We start from the raw sequence: 19,439 nt of genomic DNA, 5'->3' as shown, positions 1-19,439 counted from the left end.
AACTGTTGAGGCATACATATTTGTCTTTGATGAAATGATTAAAGATAATCAAAAGAACGAATAAGCATTTCAAATAGCAAACCTTATCTAAAACACTTAGATATTTTTTCTGACTTAGAAAGTAATCTAGAGAAATAAAAAAGGAAGCATATTTGTGCTTCCAGATTTGACTTAAAGAATTACGCCAGTATGGATCTATGGAAAAACACTACTCCCTCTAAATCATCAAGATTTCTTTTTCCTTCTATAGTCTGTTAATATTGTGCTTGATTTCTGACTGTTAAACTAATGCTTCATTCTGGAATAAAACCCACTTGATCATAGTGTATTATCCTTTTACATATTGACTTGCTAAAATGATAAGAATTTTTGCATTTATGTTTATGAAGGATATTGGCCAGAGTTTTGTTTTGTTTTTCGGGTTTTTTGTTTGTTTGTTTGTTTGTTTTGTTTCTCTTGTGTTATCTGTGTCTGGTTTTGGTGTCAGAGTATATTGACTTTTTTTTTTTTTTTTTGAGACTGAGTCTCACTCTATCACCCAGGCTGGAGTGCAGTGGTGCGATCTCTGCTCATTGCAACCTCCGCCTCCCGGGTGCAAGAGATTCTTGTGCCTCAGCCTCCAGAGTAGCTGGCATTACAGGTGCACACCACCATATCCGGCTAATTTTTTGTATTTTCAGTAGAGACAGGGTTTCACCATGTTGGTCAGGCTGGTCTCGAACTCCTGACCTCAAGTCGTCCATCCACCTCGGCCTCCCAAAGTGCTGGGATTGCAGGCGTGAGCCACTGTACCCAGCCATATGTTGACATTATAGGAAGACTTGGAAAGTATTGCCTCATATTCAACTTCTGGAAGAGATTCTATAAAATAGGCATTATGTCTTCCTTAAATATCCACCTATTCACCTATTGATATGGTCTCAAACAGTATCAATAAACCATTTTTCATGAATCGTTAAGGTTTTGCCTGTTCTGTTTATTGTCATTGCTACCTGGCAGACACATTGAACTACAAGACATAACAGCATGTTCTCTCAATGGCTTTCATAATGTGGCTTGGTTTGCTGGCAGTTTTGGCAGGCTGCTGCCTCAATCACTCCACTTGTCCCTATTGTCATTAAAAAAAAAAAAAAAGAATCAGGATGGCCCAATATTAGAATAGAGTGGCGGAGATACCAAGAAAGGATTCCTCCTATCCAGAAATAATTCCACTATTCTATTCCAGCTTCCTGTTTCCTGTAACACCAGATTTCAGCGTTCTTCCCAAGATAATTTTACAAGCCATCTCCTTATCTTTGGTGAGCTCCTTTCTGCTCATATTTCTGGGCAAGAAGATTGCCAGTCTTCACAACTACAGTGTCAATTCCAACCAGGTGAGAGGACTATTACTTTCTCTGATCCTTAACTCTTTGTTCTTTAATCAAAGCCTCCTGCCAACATGAAGGCTGGAGTCTTTTTTAACTGAAGAGCCACTTGGACCATGGTTTGGACAGTAATCATAAAGGATTTTTGAGAGGTGAGGGATACTTAACTTTGAGACCACTTGAATTAACCTGAGTGTTATTGCCCTAGAACAGATATGGTACAGAGAGTCCAGAAAATTATGGCATCATGTTGTTAAGCTAGGAGAGTTTCACCTTTCTTAATTTTAGCTTGCTTTCTACCAAGTCCTCCAACCACGTACTGAGGTGCAATAAGAAATGCTGCAGAACATCCTATAAAAAGCCAGGGTTGGGCCAGGCGCAGTGGCTCACGCCTGTAATCCCAGCGCTTTGGGAGGCCAAGGTGGGCAGATCACAAGGTCAGGAGATTGAGACCATCCTGGCTAACACGGTGAAACCTAGTCTCTACTACAAAATAAAAATAAAATTAAAAATTAAAAAATTAACCGGGCGGGGTGGCAGGTGCCTGTAGTCCCAGCTACTCGGGAGGCTGAGGCAGGAGAATGGCGTGAACCCAGGAGGCGGAGCTTGCAGTGAGCCGAGATCACACCACTGCACTCCAGCCTGGGCGACAGAGCGAGACTCCATCTCAACAACAACAACAACAACAACAACAAAAAAGCGAGGGCTGCTAATATCATACAGTTGGCCTCCCAGAAATAGTTTTTGTCTTTTAGGGAAAATCTTCAACTACTCTGAATTTGGCCCTTTCCCTAGAACTCAAGAGGGAAATATGGAAGCAATGGGTATTCCAATATGACCCCTTTTTTTTTTTTTTTTTTTTTTTTTTGCTTTTGTTGCCCAGGCTGGAGTGCAATGGCGTGATCTTGGCTCACTGCAATCTCCACCTCCCAGGTTCAAGCAATTCTCCTGCCTCAGCCACCCAAGTAGCAGGGATTACGGGCGCTCACCACCATGCCCAGCTAATTTTTGTATTTTTAGTAGAGATGAGGGTTCACCATGTTGGCCAGGCTGGTCTCGAACTCCTGACCTCATGATCTGCCTGCCTCGGCCTCCCAAAGTGCTGGGATTACAGGTGTGATGCACTGCACCCAGCCAAATTTGACTTTTAGGTTAGTGCATAAGGCAGGGAGAATAGCATTATGCTTCTCCCTGTCATCCTAAGTCCTGGTCATCACTTGAAAGAGAATAAAAATGCCAGAGTCTCATTTTCTCACCTTGAAAAAGCACTTTCCTTGTGATGACTAGCTAAAATGACGATTCAGTTTAATCAGAAAAATCAGATGTGCCATCCTTTCGTTCTTTCTAATTTATTTTTATTTTTATTTTCATTTTTATTTTTTGAGACAGAGTTTCACTCTTGTTGCCCAGGCTGGAGTGCAGTAGTACAATCTCGGCTCACCACAACCTCCACCTCTCAGGTTCAAGCGATTCTTCTGCCTCAGCCTCCTGAGTAGCTGGGATTACAGGCATGCACTACTACGCCTGGCAAATTTTCTATTTTTAGTAGAGATGGGGTTTCTCCATGTTGGTCAGGCTGGTCTCGAACTCCCAACCTCAGGTGATCCACCAGCCTCAGCCTCCCAAAGTGCTGAGCTTATAGGCGTGAGCCACCTCGCCTAGTCTTCTAATAATATTTCAATCTGTTATTTCAAGTGACGCAAACAACCCTATCGTCATATAAAAAAATAAACCATATGCCTTCAACTCAAAATAAAATCAGCATTCTTCAACAAAGAGGGGGGCCTAAAGCATCTGCCATTTCTTTACAGGATTTAATAGCCATCGGCCTTTGCAATGTCGTCAGTTCATTTTTCAGATCTTGTGTGTTTACTGGTGCTGTTGCTAGGACTATTATCCAGGATAAATCTGGAGGAAGACAACAGGTATGTTGAAATACAGTTTGATCTCTACTACATAAACATATTCATATCAATTCATATGTATATTCAGAGGAGGGAATTAAATGGGTTTAATCTTGTTGCTGTTTTAATGTTATACTTAATGGGAAAGACCTCTGGGAAGAATTTGGATTCCATGCTTGCCTTAATTTTTGCTCAGATTTTGTCTTAAAAGTTACTTATCAATGTGGAACTTGAAAGCCATTTTCTGTTTCTTCTTTTTTTTTTGAGACGGAGTCTCCTCACTCTGTCACCCAGGCTGGAGTGCAGTGACGCGATCTTGGCTCACTGCAAGCTCCGCCTCCTGGGTTCACGCCATTCTCCTGCCTCAGCCTCCCGAGTAGCTGGGACTACCGGCGCCTGCCACCATGCCCGGCTAATTTTTTTTGTATTTTTAGTAGAGACGGGGTTTCACTGTGTTAGCCAGGATGGTCTCGATCTCCCGACCTTGTGATCCACCCGCCTCAGGCTCCCAAAGTGCTGGGATTACAAGGTGTGAGCCACCGTGCCCTGCCGAAAGCCATTTTCTATAGAAATATTATATGTGAGAGGTTTCCATATATTAGCCAACAAAACCCCACTTTCCATGTAACATACCTAAAGGATAAGAATATTTTAGGTAAACTGGCCAGGTGTGGTGGCTCACGCCTGTAATACCAACACTTTGGAAGGCTGAAGAGGGCGGATCACTTGAGGTCAGGAGTTTGAGACCAGCCTGGTTAACATGGTGAAACCCCGTCTCTACTAGAAATACAAAAAAAAAAAAAAAAAAAATTAGCTGGGTGTTGCGGCGCACGCATATAATTCCAGCTACCCAGGAGGCTGGCACAGGAGAATCGCTGAACCTAGGAGGCAGAGGTTGCAATGAGCTGAGATGGTGCCACTGCACTCCAGCCTGGGTGGCAGAATGAGATTCCGTCTCAAAGAAAAAAAAAAAGGAATATTTCTGGTAAACTTACCATCATCTGCTAATGTTTTCCCCCACTATGGGAAGATGCATTCTCACACCTAGTCTGGAAAAGCAATAATACAACTCTACACACCCTGGCAGCAAACCAAAAACTTTCCGGGCTTCCTCAAAAGGGCATGGCAAGGGGCTTTCATGACAAGAAGTCGGGTCTTTGTCTAGCAGAGCCCAGAGAATGTGTAATTGTTCTACTTTTGTATAAGAGAAAATTATCTAGGTCAGATTTTCTGCAGGTATTCTGAGTCAGTAAACTAAATGTTGTAGGTAGGTGTTAAGCGTAACATAGAGAGAAAATGGTGGTTGAAAAGACTGTAGAGGCAAAGTGTCTAACTGCAGGCATGAAATTTTATAAGTCTAATGTTTATGAGTTTTTTGTTTTTGGTTTTGTTTTTGTTTTGAGACATAGTCTTGCTCTGTCGCCCAGGATGGAGTGCAGTGATGCGATCTCGGCTCACTACAACCTCCACTTCCCAGGCTCAAGTGATTTTCCTGCCTCAGCCTCCCAAGTAGCTGGGATTACAGGCATCCGCCATGACGTCCAGCTAATTTTTGCATTTTTAGCAGAGGTGGAGTTTTACTATGTTGGCCAGGCTGGTCTTGAACCCTTGAACTCAAGTGATCTGCCCGCCTTGGCCTCCCAAAGTGCAGGGATTACAGGCATGAACCACCGCGCCCAGCCCAGTGTTCATGAGTTTTGAACTGACTAGATAAAATTACAACATGCTAACCTGAGAGGGGTCCCATCTCAACTTTGTAGCGTGACAAAATGTCAGAGAGCTATCAGAATTGAAACTGGGGTTGCCCAGGGAATGAGTCAGCATTCAGAGGCCAGAGAAACAGTGGCAGAGGTCAAAGACAAGCTTCTGCAGAAATATAGTAAAAGGTGTAGCCATGGTCAGAAACGAACGTGTCAGCAGAATGAACAGTCAACTTTCACATGGAAAGACAGTGTCATAGTCCGTGGGCAAATATGTGGTGAAGCATAAGGTAAAAGCTAATACAAGTCAGAAAGATTAGGCAGGGGTGAGAGCATGGGTATAGAGCAGGGGTGTCCAATCTTTTGGCTCCCCTAGCCCCATTGGAAGAAGGAGAATTGTCTTGGGCCACACATAAAATGCACTAACTCTAATGATAGCTGATAAGCTAAAAAAAAAAAAAAAAAAAAAAAAAAGCAAAAACACTTTATAATGTTTTAAGAAAGTTTACGAATTTGTGTTGGGCTGCAACCAAAGCTGTCCTGGGCCACATGTGGCCCTCAGGCCTCGGGTTGGACAAGTTTGGTCTAGAATAAGACTACATCGTACCACTTTATGTGGACTAAGTTTTGTTTGTCACAGAGCTTCTTCCGGATACATTGGCCTTTTCCACTACTGCTTAACAGACAGAGAAATTTGGGCTATGTTCAAAAGAAGAGTGTTTGTACAAGCATGCAAAAACTCTGGAGTCAAAGAGACTCCAAAAAGACTGGAGAGCTTTATAAGAAGAAATGGAAATGGCTATCCCTAGAGATTAGTTCCACTAACTTTTTCTGACATACTTTGTTTATTCAGTATATAAGCATAATGTAAATTTGAGAGACAAGATGTGCACGACTAGAAAAAACTAAAGCACAGTGCAAGGAAAATTGAGTGCAAAATGAGGACAATTTTTTAAAAGAGGCATAAATATTGCAAGGAGAATGATGGCAGAAGTGGGACTTTCATGGAGCACTGAAAAGGTTTAGGGTATGTGTAGATGGAAGGAGGAAGAAGGGCTTCAGTTCAGCCTCAGAGTTGTCTTAATGGCAGGATTCTACTTGTGCATGTAATGCGGACTGGAGAAAGAATGGCTTTGCCAACTGCACTCATTGATTCTGGGAATAGAAAGGCCAAGTTTTGGAAGGGTTTTGGTGGACGATTGAATTTCCAACCCCTGAGCAAGCCCACTTTTAGCATTTTAGCCTGTTGGAAAGAAGGTCTGCCTCAAAGGTAGCCTATGGCACACATTTTGTTTTCCACTGCCACCTTGTTCCCCTGTGCAGCACAGTTCTGCCAGTGACACCTCTCAAGGCAGTGCAGTGGCCCTCCACAGGGAGGCATGTCCCTAGGAATGCTGAAAAGCCCTCCCTGAGGCCTTGACATGCCATTGCAAATCGCTGGCTCAAGCAGAGAATGCTGCTGACCCCTGGCCCTACACATGGCAGCTGCCCAGACTATACTCTTGAGTTCCAAATCTGGACCAGAAAAGTCCTCTGAGACTCATTCATCTTCTTCATTCCATGGGAGTGGAGTTTTCTCTCCACCTGTTATCTCTGGAGGCCTTAAGATTTTTTTTTTTTTTTTTTTTTGTAGAGACAGGGTCTCACTATGTTGTCCAAACTCCGGGCCTCAAGTGATCTTCTCACTTCGGCCCCCCAAAGTGCTAGGATTACAGGCATGAGCCACTGTGCCCCAAACCCTTGGGGGATTTTGATTCCCTCTGCCTGAGAATGCTCCTATTTCTTCAAAGTTCCTTAGGACTGCAGAAAAGAGAAACAGGGGGCTGGCTCTGAACCTCTCAAAAATAACCTGCCATCAAGGGTCACTTTGTTTTTATTTTTTATCTGGCATAGATGCAAACTGTGTATATGTGTCTAGATTTCATTTAATTTATTGCTGTCTAGAACTCATTTCCCTCCAGTGGTTGCAGCAAAACCTACTGGTCCTTCTGGCCACAGCCTCAGCCTGAGGCATTGGCAGGGCTGACCCATAGCAAAGGGGATGTGATGAGCCCTAGTAAGCCTGTGGCCAGCTGGGCTGTCCCGCAGTCCATCTTTCTGCTCATCCTGTTCTTACCACTGTGCTCCCCTGTTCTCCAATATTAGGTTTCTTTCATTGCTCCCTGCTCTCTAAGGACCTGCCTTGCCCAGGCTCCCAGAACAGCTTTAAAAATGGGTTATTGTAAAAGAGAGAAATGAATGTGTTGTGTTCTTTTTAGAGGAAGCCAGTGGGGCCGTGGAGAGAGCCTGGATTTTGGAGTCAGATGGTCAGGGGAGGTTGAACTTGACTCCATGCTTCCTAGACGTATGTGACCTTGGGCAAATTAATTTTACTCTCTGAGGCTCTAGTCTTCATCTGGAAAGTGGGAATAAGACAAACTTGCCCGTTGTGAGAATTAAATTAGATGCTAATGGGTACCTGTCACTTAAGAGTTCAAAAATAATCACTTCTACCCCAAGACCCAAGTGCCCAGGCAGGTGTCCATCATCTGCTATTCTGCTTCATGGAACCCCCTGTACATAGAGCAATTGATGGCTGAGGGTCTGCATGTTGCTTGTGGCTGTGGCTATGGGGACTCACATGGCTTTGACTCTCAGGAGAGAAGGCAGAGTCAGTCTTTGTTCAAGAAAGTCTGGAAAAGTGATGGAAAATCTGGTCAGAAAAACAAAGCATGCATGAGATGTAAAGCAGGCAGACAGTGCTTGCTGTCATCAGACCCTGTTCAGGCACTGAGGCTGAGCTTCTGAGAGCCATCAAGCACCTTCCTGAGGCACAATGCCACTGAGGATGGTCCTCTGATCCCAAAGCCCATTCCGATGACTGTGCAGCCAAGACAGACACAATTATTGGCAGGCTTCCAACCCTCTCTGAGCAGCTAATTTTATGAGATTTGGTGTCTAGTTTGTGCTCATTTTGACCTAGGTTTTTGTTGTTGTTGTTGTTGTTGTTTTGAGATGGAGTTTTGCTTTTGTTGCCCTCGCTAGAGTGCATTGGTGCAATCTTGGCTTACTGCAACCTCTGCCTACTAGGTACAAGCAATTCTCCTGCATCAGCCTCCCAAGTAGCTGGGATTACAGGCACCTGCCACTATGCCCAGCTAATTTTTTTTTATTTTTAGTAGAGATGGTGTTTCACCATGTTGGCCAGGCTGGTCTCAAACTCCTGACCTCAGGTAATCTGCCTGGCTTGGCCTTCCAAAGTGCTGGGATTACAGGTGTGAGCCACCACGCCTGGCCTAACCTAGTTTTATACAACTTATTGTGCTGTGTGCCTGCCTTTGTTTCCTTAAAAATAATCAGAAGAATTTTGGAGAAAAAAAGTGGCAGAAAAGAAAAGGCCTGATACAGATTTCCTGTGCTAATGAAAATAGTTTTTTTCTATAGCATCAGCAAAGGCCAACTGAAGCTAGAGCCAGAAGTTAGATCCAGCAACAGGCTGACATGTCACCTGGCTGGAGAGGCTTTGGGGTTACCTGTCTCAGTTCCACAGTGTCTGAAATGTTTGCCATCAGAGCTTTCTGAGTTTCAGTTATGGTGATCCATTTTCCTGAGTCCTTCCTACACTACTCTCATGTGATTCAGCCTTTCCATATCAGGCCACTCACTTTAGCTGTGAGTCAGCTGGGACGGGGAAAGAAAGAAGAAGGACGTTGATTGCATTGCTATTATTTTCAGCAATACATTTATATGGCAAATAGCAATGAGTAGTGAGAGGGAACCCAGTGGGAAGATGTGTTTTTCCCCCCATGTAAAAAATACAGAGAAAAATCAGAGAATCATTGCTGAGTGGTTCTTTGGTAAATTAGAATTGAGAGACTCCCTCCGTTCTTGCTTTTCTGTGCCATTGTTTTGATTTGTGGTTATAGTTTTGCCCCATCCCCTATTCCCATCACAGTGGAAAATGACACTGGTTTCTATTGTTTTTATTACTAGGGGCTTACAAAATGGAAATTTACCAATAGAGGATATAATGAGTTCAGGACTATCCAGAGAGCATTGGGCTTATCAAGGAAACTATGCTTCTTAGTTTTCCACCTTTATTTTGCCAAGTGAGAATCACTGCTTACCAAGAGACACTGAGCCCAGAGTAGTCAACCCAACTGGGATAGGATCCAGAGCTGCTATATACAGCCTTGACTCATGTTTGTAGCTTTTTCTTTCTTTCTTTCCTTTTGATGGCCCTGAAGCAGAGAGAAACTAAAGCAGGAAAATGGGAAGTGATTATCTTTGTGTGAAGATGAAGCTCCACTGAAGCTGCTAGATGGGCAGTTACCCAAGCAGCAAACAGGAGAGTGAGGGGTGGGAAATGTATTTACATGGGAAGTAGGGTGGCTGGGATTTTAGAGCTGACACTGAGGAGCTACTAGGGCTTTTCTTTCCTTTTCTCGAGATGGAGTCTCGCTCTGTCGCCAGGCTGGAGGGCAGTGGTGCGATCGTGGCTCACTGCAATCTCTGTCTTCAAGTGATTCTCCTCCCTCAGCCTCCCAAGTAGCTGGAATTACAGGCATGAGCCACCACGCCCAGCTAATTTTTGTATTTTTAGGAGAGACAGGGTTTCACCATGTTGGCCAGGATGGTCTCCATCTTTTGACCTCGTGATCTGCCCGCCTCAGCCTCCCAAAGTGCTGGGATTACAGGTGTGAGCCACCGCGCCCGGCCAACTAGGGCTTTTCTAAATTGTGCAAGGAGAGGTTAAACTCAGAAGGAGATGCAAATCAGATTTTAGGAGAATTCTTATTCACAGCACAGAGCAGTGGCAGTAAAGATTCAAATGCCTAGTACAATGTGGAACTTCTCAGGGAGCATCTTTCCATTCATTCAGGAAGTATTTATTGAGTATCTAGTATGTGTTTAGCACTTTGATAAGACTTGAAAATGTCAGTTCCACAAAAATACACTTGGGCTGAACTCAACTCCTTTTAAAAAAAACTGACATGCTTCTCACCAAGCAGAAGGCCTCAGTTGCAGACAGGGACCAATACATTCCTGATGGTTTCTCTCCAACTGGCTCTGTCTCCTCAGTTTGCATCTCTGGTAGGCGCAGGTGTGATGCTGCTCCTGATGGTGAAGATGGGACACTTTTTCTACGCACTGCCAAATGTAAGTAGAACTGATCAAATAACTAAGTCAACAATGACCAGGGCTCTGGATTGCTCGTTGGTGTGTGTGTGCGTGTGCGGGGGGCATCTCCAAGGAGAATTGCATTCGGATTATCCCCAATGGTTGCTCCAGCCTATCTCTAGTCCCTTTCATTCAAAATAATAGTATCTGCATCACAGGGTTAAGGGTTAAATGATGTGATATATATGTACACACACACACATATATTTATGTATAAGATCTATATGGTGTGTCGATAGATAGATGTAATAGTATTGAGCCTATAGTAAACACTCAAGAAACATTAGTTATAGGGCCGGGCACCATGGCTGGCACCTGTAATCCCAGCACTTTGGGAGGCCAAGGTGGGCAGATAGCCTGAAGTCAGGAGTTCAAGACCCGCCTTGCCAACATGGAGAAACCCCATCTCTACTAAAAATACAAAAAATAGCTGGTCATGGTGGTGCGTGCCTGTAATCCCAGCTACTTGAGGGGCTGAGGCAGGAGAATCTCTTGAACCTGGGAGGCAGAGATTGCAGTGAGCCGAGATCCCACCACTGCACTCGAGCCTGGGCTACAGAGCAAGACTCCGTCTGAAAAAAAAAAAAAAAAAAAGCATTAGTTATAGGCCAAGAGTGGTGTAATCCTAGCACTTTGAGAGGCCAAGTTGGGCAGATCACTTGAGATCAGGAGTTCAAGATCAGCCGGGCCAACATGGCAAAACCCTGTCTCTACTAAAAATACAAAAATTAGCTGGGTGTGGTGGCAGATGCCTGTAATCCCAGCCACTCCAGAAGCTGAGGCAGGTGCATCACTTGAACCTGGGAGGCTGCAGTGAGCTGAGGTCATGCCATTGCACTCCAGCCTGGGTGACCGAGTGAGACTGTCTCAGTAAATAAATAAATAAGTTATTATTATTATAATTAAATCCTCTTTTTATTGCTTAAGCTACAAAGTAAGTTTCATAAGTAAGGATTCAGTGAAAAATGACCAAAATAGACTTCAGATGCCACACCAACATGGGCTTGGAAACTCACTGTGCATTCATGCCATCTGTTTTCCTACACTGCTTCCAGAAGGCCTTGTTCTGCATTTGTGTGAACTCAATCTTCCCATTGCTGCCACACTGCCTCTTGGTTAGTTCACAACACTAGAAGGCAGGTCTGAAAGTTATGCCTTAACTCGGTATTCAGCTAGGATGCCTCTATATACAAATGTGTCATTTCTTCCCTTTGTGTGAAACTGAGCAACTTGTGGTTAGAGATGCCAGGTTTGTTAATTACTAGCTATAATCCTTCTGTTCTTAAGTTACAGTAGGTCTATACTCAGTGACCATCATCTCCTTTTAAGTTTTCTTCATGTTCCTGTTAGCCATTTTTATATAGTACTTAAGGGAGGTGAGAGAAGGTTTATTTGTGGATGTAGCAGCTTGGTTATACACTGAGGTGGCTGTCCCTGAAGCTGGGGTGGTTGTAAATGTGATCTCCATCCTTCTGAATGCTTCCTTTCCACCTGGTGAATAGCAGGTTTCAGTAGAGCACCCACAAGGCTACTGCTGCCTTCTGCTCATATGATTCAAGGACCTTAGAGCCAAGGCATGGAATCTATGCAAGGAGGGTGGAACTAGTAAGCTCAAATTGACACGCAAGCGGTCCTCTGATTCCCAGTAGAGGTCATCTCCAGTTTCCACAGCACCTTTGTTGTTATCACTGTTGGAATCTATTTTAGGAGGGCCACTCACTAATTTACTTTGGATGTGGATATTTTTTCTTTACAACTAAATGAAGCAGAATTTTAAAATTCCAAACAAAAATGATCAGAGTTCACTGAAGGGTAGTGATAAAAGTTGGGACTCCTTTATTATAAACATGTTGGGGACAGAACAGCCCTTGCTTTTGGCTGCTATGTTACATCACATTACTTTTATAGCACCTAGTTAGCATGTTTCTGAGTGAGCAGTTGTGATTATAAGAAGATCAACGGAATAGTTGAATTACTGTAACAATAAGGTTCTGTGAGTACTAAGCTATAAATGACTTCTTCCTTTCTTGAAAAACTGTGAAGAGTTGCAAAACCCTTGTTAAGAGTCATTAGTAGAGCATTCAGGCTAGGATCTCAACTAGTTACAAGAGGACCAACACAAATTTTGAAAAACATGATACAAAATAATATATTCAATATTATTCCAATTTTGTGTGGAAGAAAAACACAGAACATACCAGTGGTTATCTCTGGGATAATGGAAATTATGTATGAATTTAACTCATCTTTATACCATGAGCATGTTTCACCTTAACATTTAGAAGGATAAAAATGTTGCATATTGTTTTATGAAAAGATTTGTTTCCTCTCCATACTCCCTGCCTTACATCAAAAACCTTTCAAAAACCCTACGAGGTTGATTTTCTTTTCCTTCCCACCGTATTTCTTCAAACTGAAGGAAGTTTGGAGATTCTTGACTGGAAAGAAGATAGCATAGTGGCAAAGACGGTATGGTGGGAAAGAAGTAATTTCTGCCAACTTCATCTTTGTTTTTCCCTCCTCTACTGACCTGTTGTGTCTAACGGGTCACTGGGTACCCTCAGAAAGCCAGAGTAACCGTGGACTCAGCCATTCCTCATGGTAGGATTAGTTCTAATTCCCAGGCAGAGAATATAGAGGAGAGGACAGCTAGGAAAGGGCTAAGAAATTAAACCAATACAGGAATTTCATGACCACAAGAAAATTTTTTTTTTTTTTTTGAGATGGGAGTCTCCCTCTGTTGCCCAGGCTGGAGTGCAGTGGCATGATCTCAGCTCAGCTCACGTCAACCTCTGCCTCCCAGGTTCAAGTGATTTTCCTACCTCAGCCTCCGGAGTAGCCGGGATTACAGGCACCTGCCACCATGCCTGGCTAATTTTTGCATTTTTAGTAGAGATGGGGTTTCGCCATGTTGGCCAGGCTGGTCTTGAACTCCTGACCTCAGGTGATCCACCCACTTCAGCCTCCCAAAGTGCTGGGATTACAGGTGTGAGCAAAAATGTTTCTTTTTTTTTTTTTCTTTTTGAGTTGAAGTTTCACTCTCGTTGCCCAGGCCGGAGTGCAATGATGCAATCTCAGCTCACGGCAACCTCCGCCTCCCAGGTTCAAGCGATTCTCCTGCCTCAGCCTCCCGAGTAGCTGGGATTCCAGGCATGTGCCATCACACCCAGCTAACTTTTTTGTATTTTTAGTAGAGACGGGGTTTCTCCATGTTGGTCAGGCTGGTCTCAAACGCCCGACCTCAGGTGATTCCACCCGCCTCGGCCTCCCAAAGTGCTGGGATTACAGGAATGAGCCACTACGCCCAGCCAGGTGTGAGCAATAATGTTTCTTAAAAGTAGGTTAAATTCTACTTTGAAGCCCTGAAGATTTTTATATCCTTATGCGCATAAATCTTCATTTCCTCATATTTAGGAAACTTTCTTTCCATTATAAAAGTAAACATGCTCATTTTCAAAACTTTGGAAAATGCAAAATAGATAAAAATGTCATTCACAATCACAAATAAAACAACTATTAACATTTTGGCATCTATCCAACCAATATTATTTTCTATAAATGGATATCACTTTGCATAGTTGTAACCTAACTGTATAATTTTATATTCATTTTTATTTAATATATAGCATGATACTTCATTGTATAACATTTGACATTATTGGAAAATTAGGTTGTCTACATTTTTGTTATAAATAACAATGAGTAATTTTGTATGTCTACCTTTTTTTTTTTTTTTTTTTTTTTTTTTTTTTTTGAGACAGGGTCTCACTCTCTCGCCCAGACTGGAGAGCAGTGGCCCAATCTCGGCTCACTGCAACCTCTGCCTCCCAGGCTCAAGGAATTCTCCTACCTCAGCCTCCCCAGTAGCTGGGATTACAGGCACATGCCACTACTGCCCAGCTAATTTTTGTATTTTTAGTAGAGACGAGGTTTCACTGTGTTGGCCAGGCTGGTCTCGAACTCCTGACCTCAAATTATCCACCCACCTTGGCTTCCCAAAGTGCTGGGATTACAGGTATGAGCCACCACACCTGGCACATCTACAGTTTTCTAGATTTAAGATTTTTTTTTTGAGACAGAGTCTCTGTCACCCAGGCTGGAGTACAGTGGTGTGATCTTGGCTCACTGCAACCTCCGCCTCCCAGGTTCAAGTGATTCTCATGCCTCAGCCTCCCAAGTAGCTGAGATTACAGGCATGTACCACCATGCCCAGCTAATTTTTGTATTTGTAGTAGAGACAGGTTTTTGCCACATTAGCTAAATTGGTCTGGAACTCCTGGCTTCAAGAGATCCGCCTGCCTCAGACTCCCAAAGTGCTGGGATTACAGACATGAGCCACTGTGTCTGGCCAAGATTTAGGATCAATTTCTAAAAGTAAAACAAAGATTTTGTGTGAAAACATATCAGCATTTCTGGATATATTGTCAAGTGATTTTCCCAAAGGGCACTGCCGTATTATACTCAACAACCATGTATAAAGGGTATTATCAATGCTTTTATTTTATTTTTTTGAGATAGAGTCTTGCTCCTTCACTGGGCTGGAGTGCAGTGGCACGATCACAGCTCACTGCAACCTCCATCTCCTAGGCTTAAGTGATCCTCCCACCTCAGTCTCCCCAGTAGCTGGGACTATAGTTGCATGCCACCACACCTGGTTAATTTAATTTTTTTTTTTTTTTTTTTTTTTTTGTAGAGATGGCATCTCACTATGTCACCCAGGCTGGTCTCGAACTCCTGGGCTCAAGTGATCCTCCTGCCTCAGCCTCACAAAATGCTGGGATTACAGGCATGAGCCACCACACTTGGCTATCAGTATTTTAAATTTGCTCACTTAATTTGATAAACAAAATGGTATTTCATTAGTGAAATATATACTGAAATATATTACAGTATATTATGATTCAACATGAAGAAAAGCCCAGTTGGAATTGTTTTAGAGTTTCTGTGAGTGTAAGTTCTCTTAATTTATCATCCCATCTGAGAATGGTTTCTAGATAATGTAGGTAACAGATATGTCAAGCAAACCAGACAAGGCAAGGCCAAGCAGCCAAAGGCACCAGCTCCCATGGATCTTGTTCCACACACCAAAAGTAACACAGAAACAGAAGGGGATAGATGACCATAACCTTTAGCTATGCCTGGTGAGATGTCAGAGCCCCGGCACCTGCGAGTGGTTGACTTGTGGGTTGGGAAAAAGAATTTACTGACAATAGTATTTGAAATAGGTTTGAAAAAGGAAAGTTTATTAGAAGGGAAGAACACTGCAAAAGGATGCAGTGAGGCACCTCAGCAAGAGGACTGAGTGCGCTATGGTGGGTTTTCCTTAGGAGCATTTGTGGACCTTAAGGCGGGAGCTTAGGGTTGTAAAACGAGTTTCAGCACAGTATTCTAGAGATGTATAGAAATTTTTGTTACTTACAAAAGTTGAAAGAGGCCTGGAATCACATGCCAATTTTAGATATTAGGGAAGTTTGACTACTTCTAAATTCCTAGATAAGGAGTTTTGCCTCCGGATGGCCTGTTGGATGGTCATTAGGTGGTCTTTGCTCCCTTCTATATTGCTCAGATAAGAAGTTTTTGTCTGCGGGGCCTGTTCAATGCTAAGGAGGTGATTTTCACTTTCCTCAAGTTACTCTTCCTCTCACTGTCTATGAGAGTAATGAACTATCTGAATCTACAAGGGGCCATTGTCAGCTTTCCTGGCTGAATCAGTCAGGCCTTGACCTTGGCCTGAAGTTGCCTTGTGTTTTTGGCAAATTAAGGAGGAGCGCAAAGAAAAATGTAGAGACAAAATTAGCCGTGAGTGATGGCATGCACCTGTAGTCCCAGCTACTTGGGAGGTTGAGTGGGGAGGACGTCTTGAGCCCAGGAGTTTGAGGCTGCAGTGAGCTATGATGGCACGCCACTGTACTCCAGCCTGGGCAAGAGCGAGACCCTGTATCAAAAAGGAAGAGAAAAGAGAAACAAAGAGAAAATGTATTTGATTGGACAATGAGTTGGAACATAGACATGGTATTCATATAAAATATCAATGCAAAATATCTCAAAGTGGCAAGGCTAACTTTTTGTGATTCCATGGTGGGGATTTATGAGTTTTACACCCCAAAGGGAATATGAACCAGGATTTATCTTTTCCCCTCAGGCTGTGCTGGCTGGTATTATTCTGAGCAACGTTGTTCCCTACCTTGAAACCATTTCTAACCTACCCAGTCTGTGGAGGCAGGACCAATATGACTGTGTGAGTGTAGATGCCCTGGTTGAGGAAGGGGAGGGCAGAAGGGAGGTTGGAGAGAGGGAGAAAGAACAAACAAAAGAGATCTGCCATGGACCTAAAGAACACAAACAGCTCTTTGATGCCTAGTACTCCAGTTTTGCTTTACAAAGGAGAGTCAAGGTTGTTGGTGCAAGAAAACACGAAGACCTCATTCCAACTATGCCAAATTAAATGAAAGGGATTAAGTGGCTACAGTTACGTCCAAATCTAGCAAAAAGGATTTGTCGTTCATTGCATATTTGAATGACTTGTTTTGTTTTGTTTTGAGACGGAGTCTCGCTCTGTCGCCCAGGCTGGAGTGCAGTGGTGCAATCTCAGCTCACTGCAAGCTCCACCTCCCGGGTTCACGCCATTCTCCTGCCTCAGCCTCCTGAGTAGCTGGGACTACAGGCGCCTGCCACCACGCCTGGTTAATTTTTGTATTTTTAGTAGAGACGGGATTTCACCATATTGACCAGGCTGTTCTCAAACTCCGGACCTTGTGATCTGCCCGCCTCGGCCTCCCAAAGTTCTGGGATTACAGGCGTGAGCCACCGCGCCCAGCCTTGAATGATTTTTAATCCAGTTAATGTAAATACATTTTAGGATATGAGTCTCCAATCCCAATTAGAGAAGGAGGTGTCTTGTCAGGCAGAATACCTGCTGGAGCACACTGCGTCTCTCTGGAGCACAAAACCAGAGGTCAGAAAGGGGAAACAGCAAGAAATAAAAGGTGGAGGATAGAATGTGATGACAGGAGGACCCAGGAGAGGCAGAGAAATATGAAAGGGGTAACTTTTGGAGCCAGATCCCTGAGAGCTAACAGGAGATGTGTACACTGCACAGATAGAGTTGCTATTCCAGAAGGAGGCATAACACTTCAAACAGGATGGAAGAGAATAAGGAAACGTTGAGTACAGATACTGACAAGTGGCAGGTGGTGAGGAAAGTAGATATTTAAGGGAATTTCAGCCTATTTTTCTTCTGTGTAGATGAAGTAATGGAGAAGGTGCTGGGGTAGGGACTTGAAAAGGATGGTAAAGATTTGCAACAACCCTTATAGGTCTTAAAATAGCAACTACCATTTGGTGAGTATGCTAGTTGGTTTTGCAAATGGTATTCCTAATCTCAACAAAGCCTATAAAGTAGACATTATTACTATTTTTGCACATGAGGAAATTGAAGTTTTGAGAGAGATTTGAAGACAGAGGCGACCAGGGATGCATAAAAGAATTGCTAGGCATCCTTGAGGGCCCCAGTTCATGTGGCTATGGAATATTTCTCTAAAGCCCAGGTGTAGTAAGGGAGAGGGTAAAGGTGAGTTGAGAAACAGGACTGATCATTTTCTCAGTTGTACTTGTTTCCATAATCTTCCTTTTTCCCTCATTCCCTTTTCCATAAGGCTCTTTGGATGATGACATTTTCATCTTCAATTTTCCTGGGACTGGACATTGGACTAATTATCTCAGTAGTTTCTGCTTTCTTCATCACCAGTGTTCGTTCACACAGGTACTTTGCCTCAGGTAATAGGAGGTTAATAAGGCAAGGTAAGGCAACTCTGACCTAAAGGCAAGTACATTTCCTTTCAGAGCTAAGATTCTTCTCCTGGGTCAAATACCTAACACCAACATTTATAGAAGCGTCAATGATTATCGGGAGGTAAGAATCCAAATCGGTCCTATTTCTCTGCCTAAGGGATAGGGTGGGCCCCACCTCATGCTCAGTTTTTCTACAAAATCCCTTGCCATTGTTTCCTGCACTGCAGATACACATTTACGAAGGAGAGGGATGTGATGTACACTGGTAGAGATGGGTCCTTTGGTTTTGTTTTTTTTTTGGAGACAGAGTCTTGCTCTGTCACCCAAGCTGGATAGTGTAGTGGCTCAATCTCGGTTCACTGCAACCTCCACCTCCCAGGTTCAAGAAATTCTCCTGCCTCAGCATCCCCAGTAGCTGGGATTACAGGCATGCCCCATCATACCCTGCTAATTTTTTGTATTTTAGTAGAGATGGGGCTTCACCATGTTGCCCAAGCTGGTCTTGGACTCCTGAGCTCAGGCAATCTGCTTGCCTCAGCCTTCCAGAGTGCTAGGATTACAGGCATGACTCACCACGCCCGGCCAAGACGGGCTCTTAAGTAGCTAAATTCTTATAGTATTGCAGCCAGTTAAAGATTATTAGTAAATGTACTTTAAGGAGAGTTTGGCCAAGAAAAAGAAAGGAGTAAGGAAATGGAGGGAGAAAGAAGACAGCAGGAAAAGCAGAGGGTGAAAATGGGAGGAAATAATTTTCTAGTTCTTGTCTCTAATAAAGAAGAATACAGGCCGGGTGCGTTGGCTCATACCTGTAATTCCAGCACTTTGGGAGGCCAGGCGTTTGAGACCAGTGTGGCTAACATGGTGAAACCCCGTCTCTACTAAAAATGCAAAAATTAGCAGGGTGTGACGGCAGGTGCCTGTAATCCCAGCTACTCAGGAGGCTGAGGCAGGAGAATTGCTTGAACCCGAGAGGTGGAAGTTGCAGTGAGCCAAGATCACGCCATTGCACTCCAGCCTGGGCGACACAGTGAGACTCTGTCTCAAAAAAACAAAATAAAAAATAAAAAAGAAGAATACAGACTCTAGGAGCTTCTAAGGATATATTATTCTTGCTCCATAAAAGAACTGAGAAATTTCCCTCAACTTCACATTTTGTCTTGCAGATCATCACCATTCCTGGGGTGAAAATCTTCCAGTGCTGCAGCTCAATTACATTTGTAAATGTTTACTACCTAAAGCATAAGCTGTTAAAAGAGGTAACTGCCCTCCTGCCCACCTTTCTTTCTTGACCTGCCCATCCGCCCCCCCGCACTGGCATCCCTCTCCCACTCTTTCACCTTCTGTTCCACCATTCTCCCTCTGGATGAAACCTCTCATGTCTTTCAGGTTGGTATGGTAAGGGTGCCTCTTAAAGAAGAAGAAATTTTCAGCTTGTTTAATTCAAGTGACACCAGCCTACAGGGAGAAAAGATTTGCAGGTGCTTCTGCAACTGTGATGATCTGGAGCCACTGCCCAGGGT

General features: G+C 43.5%; 1 protein-coding gene and 1 long non-coding RNA gene across 7 annotated transcripts in view; one reads left to right on the top strand and one right to left on the bottom strand.

The window, feature by feature from the left end:
* The window catches only part of LOC126952837 (uncharacterized), an 88,412-nt gene that overhangs the window by 31,525 nt on the left and 37,448 nt on the right, over positions 1-19,439 (bottom strand). The window lies entirely within an intron of this gene.
* SLC26A8 (solute carrier family 26 member 8) overlaps positions 1-19,439 on the top strand; it is a 79,871-nt gene that overhangs the window by 44,476 nt on the left and 15,956 nt on the right. For 4 of the 6 annotated variants that reach the window (XM_050787577.1, XM_050787578.1, XM_050787579.1 and 1 more), the window contains 8 exons: positions 1,226-1,373; positions 3,176-3,289; positions 10,030-10,107; positions 16,271-16,366; positions 17,784-17,890; positions 17,971-18,040; positions 19,083-19,175; positions 19,306-19,437. In XM_050787577.1, coding sequence (XP_050643534.1) covers positions 1,226-1,373; positions 3,176-3,289; positions 10,030-10,107; positions 16,271-16,366; positions 17,784-17,890; positions 17,971-18,040; positions 19,083-19,175; positions 19,306-19,437 — 838 coding nt within the window. The remainder of the gene's footprint in view (positions 1-1,225; positions 1,374-3,175; positions 3,290-10,029; positions 10,108-16,270; positions 16,367-17,783; positions 17,891-17,970; positions 18,041-19,082; positions 19,176-19,305; positions 19,438-19,439) is intronic. The other 2 variants (XM_050787582.1, XM_050787583.1) reach the window with 2 other exon arrangements.

The sequence above is a fragment of the Macaca thibetana genome, chromosome 4 (assembly GCF_024542745.1).
Source record: "Macaca thibetana thibetana isolate TM-01 chromosome 4, ASM2454274v1, whole genome shotgun sequence".
Classification (NCBI taxonomy): Eukaryota; Metazoa; Chordata; class Mammalia; order Primates; family Cercopithecidae; genus Macaca; species Macaca thibetana.
Note: the sequence above shows the minus strand (reverse complement) of the source record. Positions and strands in the feature narration are given on the sequence as shown.